Genomic DNA, 15,666 nt, shown 5'->3' with positions numbered 1-15,666 from the left:
TATCTATCTATCTATCTATCTATCTATCTATCTATCTATCTATCTATTTCCATCTCAAACTCTTTACTGTGCGCACATATGTGCATTCCAGACCTTTCCCTTTGCAGAAGTTTCTACTTGGTGGATTACTAGAGGCCAAATGTCAGTTTCTCTGAAATTCGTGCTGCATGCGTTTTGTGTGACATGGAGCTGTGTTGGCAGCTGGCAAAACTGTGTGTGCTCAGAAACATGTTTTCAAAGATAATTTGCCCTCTTTGCTTGGTGAAAAGGGCATAAAAAAGTTCTGCATTGCACGTATCTGTGCTTATGGCCTCTGCCTGTGGAGGAGCTGAGAAGCAGAGCCCCAGGTTAAGCAGCAGACAAAATTTCAGGGAAGTGTTTTCTTTGAATGTCTCTTTATTGTAACATTTCTGAAAGTATTGGTCACTTGCAAGTTGGTTACTCAAGATGAATGTACCGTGTTATGTACAAAACACTTGTCATGCAATGTTTAAAACTGCCTGACATCTAAGGCAGAACCTGCACCAGCTGAAGAGGATGGCAGCAGAGTAGTGGAAAATATTTTTTCACTCTTGCAGTGAGAAGAGATTCCTACTTGTTGCTACTTCTCCATATTTAAACTCTGGTTATGCTCTGTCATAGCCACCTCATTCATGTAATGTCAGAAAGAGCAGTTTGGTAGTTCGTAAGTGTGCATAGACTTCTAATATTAGGGACTGAATATTTTGTTGGTAAATTTCCCCTAAAGAAACATAACCTAGATAGTAACAGCCTGGATGTAACTATATAACGAGTAAAACCGTGGTAATGAATTTGCATACCAAATAAGAAAAAGAATATCTTTTTCATACCTGAAATGATGGTCACACTTTCAGCTGTGGAAGCCAGAAGAGATAGTGGGTTGGACATACTGATTATGCATATTATGAGGAAGATTTTTCCTTTGTATTGATCTTTTTTTATGAACTATTCAATCAACTGCCTTATATTTGGGAAGGCAACTAAGGCATACATATTTGTGTGACAGTTTGCTATGATGCAAATTTCCAGCAGTCTGGACTTCTTCAAAGAGCATTTTGGGAGCAGGAAAATGTACTTTCAGGACTAGATTAAACTATCCTTAACTAGCCTTGTCTTTTGCATACAGGGCAGTATATCATGATCAGTCTGTCTGTCTGTCTGTCTGTTTACCTATCTAAATCAAATGTCGGTATATGTACACGTACATGTAGCCCTAGTTAGCAAAATGTGTTGTTTTCTGGGACAAAACCTTCAGGTTTTGATTGGCTGCTGTATCAGTAGACTGGAATACTTACAGCTGTCCTCGGAGGCCTTCTATAAAACTGCAGGTGTTCAGCTTTAGCAAATAGTTCTTATTATATGGATAGACTTTTGGCAGCTAGTAATGATGTTTCCTGAAATTGAAAAATTATTTTCTACCTTACACACTGGTTTTACATTTCTGGAATGTTGGAGGGGAAAACAAATACCTCTCATCAAGTAGTACCAAGACTGTTTTTGTTAGTTGTATATATTTTCTGATTTGTATATTTTATACTGGAGTGCAAGTTTTTTCCTTAACTGCTGTGGTCAGATTTGAAATCTCTTCCAGCAAAACTCAAATTATGAGAAATTAGGGAAATATCTGGCAGCAGAGCGTGTATCCTTTATACAGAACTAGCAACTGGCTTGCAGTCAGTGTACCACCAAACCCGGAGGTAAGGGGGCATTGTAAAGCTTTTAAAAATATTTAAACATTATAATAGAATAATTTTAGAACCTTTTTTTCTTTTTTGAGTAAGGCACATACAGTGATTTTATGAATATATGTTTAACCCATACTGTACCACAGTTAGACAGTGCTGGAAGAAAACGGTGGATCATTTTGTTCCAATCACTTTCTCTGGATAACGAGATTGATGGCGTGTGCTGTATCACTCCTAGGGAACTGTAGTTTAATTGCAGAGTTAAACAACTATTAGAATTGTATTTGGATCGTATTTAATTATCCAAATGCTTGACTGGATAACCTGGTGCTCAGGTTTTCTTTAATAAGCTCACTTGACCTTTACAGTACTTGAATTAGTACCTGAAGCCTGGTGGCTCAAGATTCTCCTCTCATAATTTCTATTTATTTCCAAAATATTACCTTCTTGAAGTAGGATTATTTGAGTATTTTAAGTGTACTATGACACAGGACATGATTGAGTCTCTGCTAGACTCCCTAGACATGTTTCAGGTCTATCAAATCAGAATGTTTCCTCAGGGAAAGCATCCATCCCTTAAAGAGAAGTGCTGGGAAGTTGGTAGAGTCCTCTCAAGGGTTTAGAGGACCCTAACCATCACTGTCAGTGTGTGTATAGAGGTCTTTGGATGTCATGTGAATTATTATAATACAGTTCTGAAAGTATACAACAGTCGGACAGCAGTTCCTATATTTTTTGTGGTGGAACAAAAGTACTGAATAGAAAGTAAATGGGAGTTTCAGACTTTAATAAAGAGGAGCTGTGCAAGCCAACTCTGCATGCCCAGGAAACCATCCAAGTTCTGGAAGGGAATACAAGGACTGAAGGTGCTTTTAAATTTTTTATTATTATTGATTTGCTTGATATTTTAATACGTAGCTACTTTGTTTGTCAAATGCAGTCCAGGAAAGTAACTGTATGCTTTGTCTGCTATATGTTTGAAAACTTTACAGAAACAAAGAGACACCAAGTGCTGGTATTAAGCATGAACCTCAAACTCTAATATCATTTTACCCGATGCTAATCCACGCTGCCATGGACATGAGTTATTGATGATGACATAAGTATATGGCCATGTTTATTGTAAGGATTCCTCTTTATCTCTTTGCCTGTATTCCCCCACACATTGCTCACACTCATTTGCTCACAGTTCTCCAGGTTTTTTTCATCTTATGAAAGTATAATTTTCAAAGGCTTTTGATTTTCATATTCATGTCAGTATTGAAAATTAGAATGTGACAGGGAATACCTGGTTGCATACTTCTTTAAACCTGAACCAGTAGCCCTGCAAAATGTTAGGAGGAGCACCCTTTCATCTTACACCATTCACCACTTTAAAGTGAAAGATTTGTTGATGTAATCCTATTTTCAATCTATAGAGGTCACCTGTAATGCACTGCTCTGTTTAATGTCAGAGGTTTCTTTTTTGTGGTTTTTTTGTGAGTTTTTTTAAGGCGTGCTTAATTATAATTTGTTTTGCTAGGATACTGTCTTGAAAATTTTAAAGATTTCATCTCTTTTTAAACCATTGTTAACGTTTCATTTGATCATTAACAATCCTTTCCAAACAGATATTTTCATTATTTAAATATGTTTCAAGTTGGTTTTTTTTGCAAGAACTGATAACTTTGAGGTAATCTGTGATGTAAGATGCAATGATTAGCTTCTAGATGGAAGTACACTAAACCAAGTAAATCTTCCTTTGGCAATTATTGACAAAGATAATATTGATTTCGCAGTGAGAAGGATTACATCCTCCCAGTATATCAGGAGGATGAAATGGAAACTTTAGTTCATAATGTAATACTTAAGCAGTTGTGAAACTCACATTCAGGATCTTTTTTTGTTTTCTTTAAATATACTATTGGTATGTATAGGTCATATTATTTTTCCCCAGTAAAAAGGTAGAATTTTATTTTATAGATTAACTTCACCTACTTTTTGTAGGAAGGCTGTCAGTTAGAGATGGGCCTTTTTTCTCCATGATCCTGACTGATATCAATAGATACAGGTTGTTAAAGACTTGCTGAAGCACAGATGGGTGAATCTAAACCTTTTGGGTATACCTGAGGATCTGGCACATTGTAACAGGAATTTCTTATCTATAACCCTGTCTGTTTTGGTATCAGAATAAAGCACTCCACCTGTAAATTGTTCAGCAGACAATTTTCAGTGCACTAGAGCTGCATGTGAATGTTAAACACTTTGGTGCACTTTTCAGAATTGAGTTCCCTTTTCCAACCCTGCGAAGCATTACTACAGAGTGGAAAAGTGCTTACCTAGTGTGCAGCAGTGGCGCTTTGCTTGTAATCTCTCTGTTTCCTGACCCAATTTGTCATGTGGGAAGTTCAAGTTAGGTTAACAAGAGCAGGCTGACATAGAAAAGGCTGAATTTTGCTTGATTCTATGCTGAATCCTGTCTTTTTATTGTTAATGTCCTTCTGTTAATTTTTGTTTCTTTGTTTCATCTGCCAGAGAGTTCAGCTGGCAGCAGGGAAAGTTCCCTGAGCTGACTTGGCCTGGTAAGTGGTTTTTAGAGGCCGTTGCTGCTTCAGGAGAAATCCACTTTATAGGGCTCTGTCACTTTCCTTGTTTTGGTTTTGGTATTCAGTCCTTACCATTCCCCGCATATGGTATGCACAGTTGCGATTACTTGTGTCTGCCCAGAAGTGTGACTTTCTTAGAGATGATTTTTGCATGAGACGAAAAAGGACTGTGTTTCGCTCAAGGCTGCCAGCACCCTTCTCCCAAGAGAACATGTGTGGTCCCTTCACATTTATCTGAATTCCCACTAACCCCAGAGATCAAGAATGTTTAGACTTCTTCCTGTCTCTGGTGGCCACCACTATCAAAATGACTTTGTCTGCCCAGAAAGTTAAAACTTGCTGCTATTACACTTTCAGTTCTAGCAATGATAAACTATAGAAAACATCAGTGTCATATATTGTATTTAACATAAGGAGCTGTTTGACACAGTGTATCCCTGAAATGTTTATAGTGAGTAAGCAAAACTTTAATAAAACCTCCCTTTAACCTAGAAATGGAGCCTATACAAAAAAGTTTTATCTCTCTCAATGATGTTCACCCTTCTCATTTGAAGGGCCAAACATTACATAATAAATGTAGGCAAGGAGCCTCTCTCCATTTTATTATGTCCTTTCACTGAATTCCCATAACATGGAGGCCAGTTGCCATTCGTGCCCTCTTTGTTTCACTCACCATGGCCCTTGTCTCAAAGGAGAGGAGTGGTGTCAGGGAGAAGACAGTAGAATGTGTTGCAAACTGATTATCCTTAGAAGGTGGTTTTATTACCTGCTTAATCTCCCTCCTCTCTAGCTATTCAATTTGTCTCTTTGAGAAAGAATTCTTGTTTGATAGATCTTAACAATCTTCATATCTCTGAGCATCTTGAAGTTTGTTTAAGACACAAAGCAATATAGGAGACAACGTGATGTGATGTCTTTGTGGCTTGGAGACTGTAAGAAGAGCTGCTTAGCAGCTCTGGAGGAAACTACTGATTTGTTATGAGGGGAACCAAAATGGATTTAAGAGAATGTGACAAAGCGTAATTTTCTTAGTCCTAGTTTCACTTTACTGACATATGTCATTATCCCTCCCTGAGCTTTTGCTGGAAGGGTAGATGGGCCACTAGATGGCCAAAATTGCCATAGCAAACATCCTTATATGCAGCCAAACTGATACTGATGGTAGTTGCCTAAGTGCTCCTTTCAGCCTGCAACCCCACTGTGGGAACAATAGCTTTAATTTAAATAGTACTCAGACACTCATAATTTTGATGTTTAGCATCAAATTTTTGTATACATTTTTTCTATAATACATTTTTTCTATATTAGAAAAAATATTACAATTTTTTTTCTATAATAGTATGTAAAGATTAACAAAGCATGCCAAAGAACATTATAAGACCTTGAAAGAGGTCCCTAATGTTCTCTAATAGGGGACATTAATGGACTTCTTCCTCTCACTTTATCCCAAGCCATCAGGAGAGGCAGCAAAGGACTCTCGCATGCTTTTGTATGGGGATGTTACATGAAGTAGGATTGATTCTCTTGCGCTGAAGAAGCTCCAGATGGAAGTCCCAGGCTGAAAATTGCCGTGAGAGTATGCTGGAAAAGTATCTCCACATATTTGTCCTCTGTAAAATCAGACATTCTTCTGTTGGCCACTGAACTGCCTGGACTTTTGATTTGGCTTGGTCCAGCCATTCCTGGTTCTTAAACATGCACTACATGAAAATGGGCCAGAGAATAAAAGACACAGTGGTGTCTTAGGTGAAAATTTGCTCCTCAGTTTAAACATAATAGCTTGCATAGTATATTGTGGCTTCCCCATTTCACTTTTTTAGCTAGATAGGAGATTTTTTTTTAGTGGAATCTTCTATGTAACACAAGTATGATTTCATTTGCTCCTTACAAGCCTCCTCTCAGGCCATAATTCTTGATTTCTCCTAATTAGTTGCTGTGGAAATGATTATGTCATAAACACAAACAATGGGACTATAAGGAACAGATGAATTCTTGAGAAGCAAAGATTTGTTTTCCTGTAAATGACAAAAAACCCAAAGGAGAGGCATTATAATATTTTCTGCATTGTCTTTCGTCTCAGGATTTTATAGTACTTCTCAAGTATTAAAGATTTTTGAAAAGCTGCTGCAGAAATGGTGTTGAAACCTTCCATATTAGTTGTCCTCAGTAACTCATGATCTAATAATTGTTACTTGCAACTGAAAATAAGCTTTTCCTTGCAAACTGAGCCTTCTCTCTGAGAGCTGACCGGGTTCTTCCCAATGTACACATCATCACTAGTTATAAAGATTCTGTTGACAAAGTTATTTACACCTGTGCAGTCCAGTTTGCTTCAAGGCTCATTTTATCCCTCTACCTTCAGATTCTTTCCCTTTTTAGGCAGTTCCAACACTTTCAATAGCATTGCCTGCCTCACTGATGCTGCACTATGTGAAAGAAAAGTAAATAATTGTATTGAAGGAGTACAGGGTGGAACGGAATCTGCATCTGTATCAATCTCAGCTATGTTTTGCATGACTATCTGGAGAAAAATAAATAAAAATATGGTTTTTTGCCACTGAAGTCAGCACATGTGGCTAAGTATCCTCTGAGGAATGAAATCCTTCACTCTACACAAGCCCACTGTATAGCGATGTTCCCATTAAGTGCTCAAAATGGGGCTTGTGTGGCATATAGGCCACGTGAATTCATGAGTGGATTTCAACAAGGGAGAGGTTCATTGAGTCAGAAGATGCCTTTTTGCATAGTCACTTCTCAGAGTTGTACTATATTTTTGGCATTCACAACACCTCTGTCATCTGAGTATTTATAACTGGTGCCTTGTACAACTGGGAGAACCCAGGCACAGAGAAATTATAAGACTTGCCTAGAGGAGCACAGTTGGTTAATGGCAGTGTGAACACAGAGCTCAGGATTTCTGACTCTCCTAGCCTCCACAGAACATTTCTAGAGCAATATTGAAGTGATGTAATGTGTAAACAGAATTATTTCCAAACAAAAATATCTGTCAGGTTGCATAAGATATCTACAACAGCTCTTTAAACATGCAGGAACAGATTGATTTTAAATGAATGTGGTCTTTTCTTTACTGATGAGAAGGAAAGGATGCTTAAGTCTTAAAATATTTACATCTCCCATTGATAAAAAAATTGTAGAAGTTATCTTGCTCTTAGCTATGGAATCTGCATGGCTCTTGGGCTTCCAGCTAAAAAGTTTTTTGAAACTGAAGCTGTAACTGCAAGTTAGGAAGTAGGACATTCTTGTCAGCTTCCCGCATCTGTTATTGGAACTGTACACTAGTACGTTTCCAGCATTGCCTTTCAATATGCTTGTGACAATTTTGTTGTATGCATGAGAAAGATACGTGAAGAAGGGCAAAATGCTTTTTGCATAGTTTTTATATTATCCACACAACTGGAATGTTTACAGCACAGTACGGAGTGTAACAAGAGCAAATGCTGAACCACATCAAGCTGTTCCCTTGTCGTGCATGTCATTTAACTATCAAATCTATAAGGGCGTTTGCTATGTTCTTCACACACAGAAAGACCACAACTAAGTGACTTAAAAGTATCCCATGAGTTTTTAAAAATGCAGACAAACAAATCTCTTCTTTTGATAATTGCAAATACATTGTTCCACTCGGTTGGTTCTGCAACATCTGGTATTTTATAAAGCATTTTAAAATGTCATCTCCCTTCCCCATTTGCCCACACCCTTCCCACTGCACCTTAACCCCAGCATAACAAGAAACTTTAATTTCTAAGGAAATCTGTGGAAAATTGTGCAAAACAGAGTTAAGGAATAGTGTCTTTGTAGATTTGAGCTATTCCTTAAATTAATGAGAAGGCCAAATTAGCAATATTACTGTATGGAAGGATTTCCATGAGGAAGAAGAACAAGATTGTGGGCTGATTCAGTGGAAAGGTGTTATTAAATTACTCTTGCAGAAGAAATTACTTAGAACGTTTTACTTGCTAGTGTTAACTTGATGGTCTTGGCATTAAGTTTTCTTAAAAAGATCAAAAGGCAATTTCTCAAGAATGAAAGACTGTAACCCCCCTTAGAAGTCCTGGTATGTGTCCAACGTTTGAATTGTAAATTGAGTGTAGTTGCTTCACAGTTAGTAAATGAGTGAACTTTGTAGTTTGTGCCTGAGGATGAGCTTACAGGTTACAGATTCAAAGTGGATGAATGATAAGGCCATTACTGGGTAGCATTTTTCTATATTCAGGGTGTTTCAACATTTTTCATAGACAGTTCTTGTCAGTCCATTGCAGCATACAGTGAATAGGGCACTTTGGGAAGTAGGAGGTGAGTAAAGGTACAAATTTAATAATATTGAAATGGGTAAAGATACAAAACTAGTAATATAAAAATAACTGCAGAAAAATCCCAACACAAGACATTTCTTTAAATATCATGAGTTGTGGGAGGTCATCTTCCTTAATTTTAGTCATCAGTTAGGCTTGTGGTCTCAGCAGGTTGTACTAACCCCCATTTTCAGTGAAGAGAAAAAGAGCTGGGACACCTCGAGATGGCAGTTCATCCCACCCGTCTGGATGAGATTAGGTACTCACTTTTCATCTGACTAAATTTAGATGGGATGGATCTCACCATTATTACTCAGCACAGAGGAAGATCCATCACAGTCCCATGAATTTAAAGTAAGACTGATTTCCTTAGCTCTTGAAGTCCATGGAGTAGATGATGTCTTTGTATATAAATCATGAGGATTGAAGAAAGTACAGTAAAACGTTTACTCAGTGAAGTTGTCATTTTCATAAATGCACTGTAAATTTGTGTCAAATCCTAAAATAAAAACCATCTAGTTACAGTCAGAAAGCTATGTTAAATGATTTGTATAGTTTTTTTTTACATAGCTGATGAAAACTGGCAAAATTTTATTCATCATGACAAAATGTCATGTTAAAGTATGTTTTTAAAAGGAGACTGCCACACATTATACTGATGATTTCTGATCATGGGCTTGGTGATTAGGATATTCGGTGTTCTTGTCCTCATGGTCGCACTGGCACAGCACTTCTCCATGGGCTACTGTAGACTTAGATTACCTAGTACTACTAGTGCCCTAGACAGAAATTTCTTAGAGGCTGAATAAAAGTGCAATGGTTAAGAAATCTTATTCCAAGTTCTGTGTTGCCTTAGCTAGAACACTATTAGTATCCAAGAAGATACACTGGGACCCTATACCGTTATATGTCTGTTTTGCCAGAGCTTGTGACTGTCAGCTAAGTAGGGATAGCCTTACCTGCTTTACTCTCACTAAAGCAAGTAACAAGCAATGAAAGTAGAGTAGCACTGTTTTCAGCATGGATTAGAAACCAGAGCATCTGTTTTAAGCTCACAAATAAGCTTGTACCTGTGTGCTGTCATCTGCTCTCCTTTCTGATATAGTTAATTCCTTAAGATTTTCCAGCTTGTGCTGCATTCAGACTTTCATTTTCTTAGCAAGATATACTTTATAAAGAACGTGTCTTGTTTAAATTCACAAAACAGAAGTTATAGGGATTATTTTTGCTCCCTGTAAATAAATGAAAGGGGCAAGTTTCAGAGTGGAAGATGCTGCAAGTAAAGGCGTAGTAAAACTGTTCATGAGTATATTTAGGCTGAGAGTTAAAGTAGCTTAGAACATTTCCATAGAGGTAGTGGACACAAGCATTCTAGCTGGATAGCTTTAAGAATGAGTTTATGGGGAAGGTTATGGTACTGAAACACAAAGGCCTGGATATAGATACTGGATTAGAAGTGAACACAGTGAGTGTTTGTTCTGAGAAGTCTTGGTCAAATCATGCTTTTCTGATAGTTTGTGGATATAAACTTTGCTAGCTGCAGTCTTTAAGAGTGTGTCAATTTCTACTCTTTAACCTTTGTTCCTGTCTTTTGCATGCCCTTCTTTACTGTGATGAGTCACTAGGATGATTGTGATACCAGCAGTATAACTTCAACATTGTGAACTCAAATCCTGTTACTATACAAACACTATTCCTGGAGCCCTAGAAATGTAAGAAATAAAGGGAAATGGTGTTTCCCTTTGGACCATTAGCCACGTGACCTTTTGTTTCTCACATGGTTTAGTCCCTCTTCTGTACGTGACTGCCACTTGGGACTTTTTTGGCTTTTGTCCATTTTATTTCAGTTAGCATTTATTTCACACATCATTATGAGAAGCGCTGGTTATGAAGATACACAGCTCTTGTCATAACAGAAGTATTTTGTATGCACCTGCAATTTGGCGTTTGTGTTTGGGGAATATTGGAGACTGAATAAAAAACCTGAAAGAATTTAGGGTTTTTTTGGCTCTACCTGCTATGGAACTGTTGTATTTTTGGAGGAAGGGCGTTGAGGTGTGGTTTATTGAGTTTTTTTCCTTGTTTTTTTTCCCCAAAAACAATCTGAAGGCATTAGGGAAAAGGTACATTGTGGGTTACAATGCTATAAGGAGAGAATAAAGGAAAATCTGTAAGGCAGATGGCTATCAACATGGTCTAAATACCCTGTTTTTAATTGGAAGGGGAAAAAGGTGTTCCGTATATAGCCCTCAGGCTGGAAGCTTCATGTTTGTAGTAGTACCATGGCAATGTGCGAGTATTAATCACTTCCTGTGTACTATTTGTAACAGCAACATCAAAAACCCCCCTGTTCTAAAGTTGCTTTATATTCTTATTGCTTTTGATCCTCTTTCCTCAGATGCACCTATTCAGATACACTGAGTTCATTAAGACCACCCTAGCTCTGCACATGCAAATGAAAGGACCTGTAATCTGCTTGTAGTTGACCACCTCAGAATGCCCCTGGTGCATGAAGCTGTTTGCCACTGTGCCCAGTTGTCTAATCACCCCTCTATCACATACTGGAGGCAAGGAAGGGGAGCGTGTCAGGGTGTGCTGCAGCTGTGCTCTGCTGGGTCTCAACCAGATGCTCACAGAATTAGGGAGCTATAAATGGCTTCCTGATAGCATTCCCCAGCTTGCCTTCTCTGAGTAAATCTCTGCACAGGAGAGTGTCTGGTCTGATAGCACCCATGAAAACAACAGGTTTGGCCTTGAAACACTTGCTGCTCATTGCAGGAACTCAGATGGCTTTAGAATGAGCATGAGCTAATACTTCAGCAACTGCACTGAAATTAGGAGTTCAGTCTCATGTATCTGTGTGAAGTGGAAAGACAAACAGTTTGAGTTATACTACCAATGCCTCTGTAATGGAAAATGTTGATACTTATGCTGATGGGAATTTTCTCTAATTGATCTTCTGCATTCAATGAGCTTTTATTGGAAAATGATATTTCACACTTTCATAACATAGTGATTATAACTTATTAAGTGCTTTTATATCATGATGTCTGGGAGTAAAGGGTCCCAGACTGGAAAATGATCAGTTATGAGCTTTGCTTTATAGTTTAATTCAAGGAAAATTTAAAAAATACTTTCGATATTTCTTTTTAGTAGTTTTACCATTTTGTTTAGATATTCTGGATTTTTTGGGGAAGGGAAGGAGGCTGTCTTTTGGGGAAGACTTATTCGGCAGGTAGTCATGGTCTATTTTTGTTGAAAACTGAGTGTCAAGACTTGAGTCAAGTTGCAGTAAAATAGCTTATGGTACAAGGTAAACTGTGTGTTTCCATGGAATATATCCTGTGATGAAAGCTTCTTTCTTAAGTAGTCACTCTCTCTAAATAATGCATTCTTTCCAGACACTGTTGCTATTTTGTTCTTTGTCAGGTAATTACAAACTTGTTCCTCAGAAGGGAGAAAAAAAAGGAAAGTAAGAAAAGAAAAAAGAAAGACATACACCTTCAGGAAAGCTTTTAACTGCAGGTCCTGCTTAATCTGATTTAATCTTTGTTTATATGAATTCATGTGTATTTTGAGAGCTCGTTTTTCAAATTTGAAGCACCCTTCTGTATTTATTTCTCTTAAACTTTTTGCAGCTCTTGTACTAGGAGAAAAAACAATGCTAGCGGTGAGTTTGTGTATATAAGCTAAAGACTTTTTGAAATGCATGCTTTTTTTTGCCAACTGCAGTTCCTGGTTTTAACTGAAAAGCTATTACCACCCTCTTAGAACATTGCTTTAAAAAAAAACCCAACAGGATTGTAAATGATGTTTGTGAATTCATTCCTGACTTTGAATATAATGCTTTATCTCAAAATGTGCAATTACAGAACAATGTGATTTTCATGTACCATCCTCATTGCACGAAAGAGTCATGAAACAGATAAAGGAAAAAAGGAAGGGAAGATTTAGGGAGAGGATGTGACTCAGGGATTCAGGATCCTACCAGATCGATAGAGCAGCCCCAGAAAGAGAATGACATCCAGCTGCTGCAAACAGACAGATGGAGAAGAGATCTATGATGAAGAAAAAGAACAGAAGAATAAACATGGTACGAAGTGTAGGGCAGACTTCATCCTTTATGCTTTTGGAAAAGGAGAGAAGCAGTTGGATTTGGGGGTGAACAAGATCCTACTGAAGGTGAATGAGGATTGCTTCCCAGAGTGGGAGGACTGATTTCTGGGCCTGATTTTTTTTTTTTTCAGTGAAAACAAAGGTACAATCCTTTCCTGGTGATATGAAATGGTTTTCTGCAGTCAGATATGTTTAATAATGTCATCCCAAATCAAAATATTTTGTTGAGTTTTCAAATACATTGTTTTTTCCTTCTTTCTCTTTAGAGATAAATTTCAAAATGGAAGCATAATTTGGAAATAATCACTCTGGAATTTGTCTAAGTAATGTGTCTTAGGTTTTGGAGGATTGTTTCAGCTGAATATTGCTGATTTCAACTTGAAATCATTTTCAAGTGGGCTGAAAACTAGTACATTATTCACTGAAAGCACTATCCAGCTGTAAAAATCACAAAATGTCTTGGGGTCTTTTTCAGAAGAAAAAGGTGTGTGCAATGCATAATTGTTTTCAAATCCCATAGGTTGCATGCCAAATACCTGTGCAATTCCAGAGTTCAGATTGTTTGTTCATATTCAAGAAAGGAATGCCAGCTCGCACTGTGTCAAAGACCAAGAGTGAAAATTTTTTGCTGTTTCCTTTTTCCATTAATTTTATTTGTTGTAGGTGCTGGTCATATATCCTTTGTAAAATGCGGCTCTTTAAAATGGAAGCATTCAAAGTATCTGGTTATTTATGAAAAATGTTGTCTTAGTTTATTTAGCTTGATCACAGTGAGAAAATAGAAATAAACTTTTTTGAGGGGTCTTAAAGTCACAGAAGAAAATGAGTCTTTTCAACAAAAAGTATATACTTATTTTAGTGATAAACTGCATGCTGCTTACTGAGTGCCAGTAGCATCCTTCTCTTTTCAAATAATTGTCCCTTGGCACATTCATCACTGTGTGTTGCTTAGAGGCCTTTCTGGTAATCTTTAGCTAGTTTTCAATCACAGATTTCTCCATATGCAGGCCACATGTTACAGAAGATACTGAAAGTTCATGTGTGCGCACATGCACTCTCAGAGGCTTTAAAACATCCACAGGTATCTTTAAAGGGCAGACACCAAGAGAAAAAGTTAATAGGTTGTGGTGCAGGAAGGAGTTTCAGAGCAAAACCAAATTGTCAGATATTCATGAAATGCTTTTAAGAGTGCAAAATTTTGATCTATGTGCTGGTTTCACATACTCGGAAACTAGAGGGTTTGGCTCAAGTTGCATGTCTTAATCTAATAATGACTGCAATATTGTGGGACATTTTAGTTCTTACTTGAATGCCCTTCCTAGTTACAGGATGCTATTTTGGGCTTTTAGTGTTTTATGCTGCATTAGTACTTTCTAATAAATCATCTTTTTGCTTTGCTTACTACCCTTAGTGTACATTGCAGATTTCATAAATGAAAGAAAGACAATTTCTTTTCAAGAAGCTGAAACATGAATTGGCTAGAGGGGCTTTGGTGTGGTCATGGAAAGATTGTACAAAGTTAGCAGAGAATTCTGATTTCTCTATGCTATATTTCTGGACCAAGACCATGTGTACTCACAGGCAAAATGGAGCCAACTGGGAAATGGTGTTTGTCGCTAAGACCATCTTCCTGTAGCAAGTATGGGAGAATATTTATGATAGGTGTTGGAATAGGAGAAGTTGTTGGTGACATAGCATTGTACTTGCACTGAAATTTTATGTTTACCTTGGACCTAATTCTTGTAATCTGAGGAAGAAGAATCTTGTATGAGTGAATATCTGTCAGTGCTACTGAACACATCTAGTTCTTGTATTTCCTGAGTTCCCCACTGAACACCTTTGCTGTTCCTCTTCACTCCTCTGGATTACCATGTTATAAAACAGAGTAAAATTGGGTGGCAGTTGCATCATTGGTGTACACACATACACAGTGTACTCACATGCATACTCATTTATACACTTTTACCAAATTTAAAGCTTTGCTTCCAGTTCAAATTTGAGGATAAATATTATAGAACCTGTTCTGCCTCTTCTGTGCTGGTGAAATAATTTATTAAAAATATAGGCCTTTGCCTGAACGTAAACTTTGTATTTCTTCTGAAACAGCCCTCAGGTAAAAATAACAAATTCTTGTAGAAAATAATAAACTTTGGTTCACACACTCACTCCTTCACTAGTTAGCAGCATAAAAAAATTAAATTGAATTTACCTCAAGTATGTAAACAAACGTCTTCAATGACTGGGACAAAGAACTGTGTTATGGATAAGTTTCTCCTAAACTTAATCTTATCTTTGACTTCAAACAATTTTTGTCTAGAAAACGTGACTGTGAAGAAGGGCTGTGTTAATATTTTGCAATTTTGTTGTCCGGCACTACTCACGTGAGGAAAAATAAAATCCTCACTATGTTTACGGTAGATTTTCCACCAACTGAAATAAAAGAGAATACTTTTGTCAGTTTGTGTGATAGTTCTTCAGCTCTTTGGTACATCTTGCTCTTATGTTGCCTCTGTAACACTCATTCAATGTGCAGATAGTGGGGAATAATACTTTGTTATGACTGACCTAAAGATTTAAACCACCTGTTAGTCATGCAGGTTTGGGTTTGTTTTTTTAAAAATTATTAATCAGAAATAGATCTGAATTTGGAGGGAGGGTTAATGTATATAGTCATAATGAACAAAAGAAGCCCACTGTTGCTGAAATGAACACAGCCATTATAAAATTATATACTATGAAATTTCTAATGGCTTCTTAAATTTGAGCAAGATGATTTTTGCCTTTTAACTTTTATTGGTTCTCATCTGTGTATAAAGAATAGGTTTGGTTCTTGTCACAGTACGCTATAGTGTCCGTGACCCATGACTTCTCTGGTTGTCAGCAGCATTAAATGTGGTAGGGAAAAGGAAGAGAAGTGTATTTCAAGACAAAGTTTTAGCTGTTTTG

At 37.3% G+C, this 15,666-nt stretch overlaps 1 protein-coding gene across 4 annotated transcripts in view; it reads left to right on the top strand.

Moving 5' to 3' along the window:
- SUGCT (succinyl-CoA:glutarate-CoA transferase) overlaps positions 1 to 15,666 on the top strand; it is a 318,249-nt gene that overhangs the window by 212,615 nt on the left and 89,968 nt on the right. The window contains exon 13 of one of the 4 annotated variants that reach the window (XM_027675842.1): positions 2,503 to 2,572. The exons of the other annotated variants lie outside the window; for them this stretch is intronic. Coding sequence (XP_027531643.1) covers positions 2,503 to 2,572 — 70 coding nt within the window. The remainder of the gene's footprint in view (positions 1 to 2,502; positions 2,573 to 15,666) is intronic. 4 annotated transcript variants of the gene reach the window in all.

Source organism: Neopelma chrysocephalum, unplaced genomic scaffold, assembly GCF_003984885.1.
Source record: "Neopelma chrysocephalum unplaced genomic scaffold, ASM398488v2 Primary Assembly neopelma1_26, whole genome shotgun sequence".
Taxonomy (NCBI): domain Eukaryota; kingdom Metazoa; phylum Chordata; class Aves; order Passeriformes; family Pipridae; genus Neopelma; species Neopelma chrysocephalum.
This window is presented reverse-complemented; position numbering and strand designations above follow the sequence as displayed.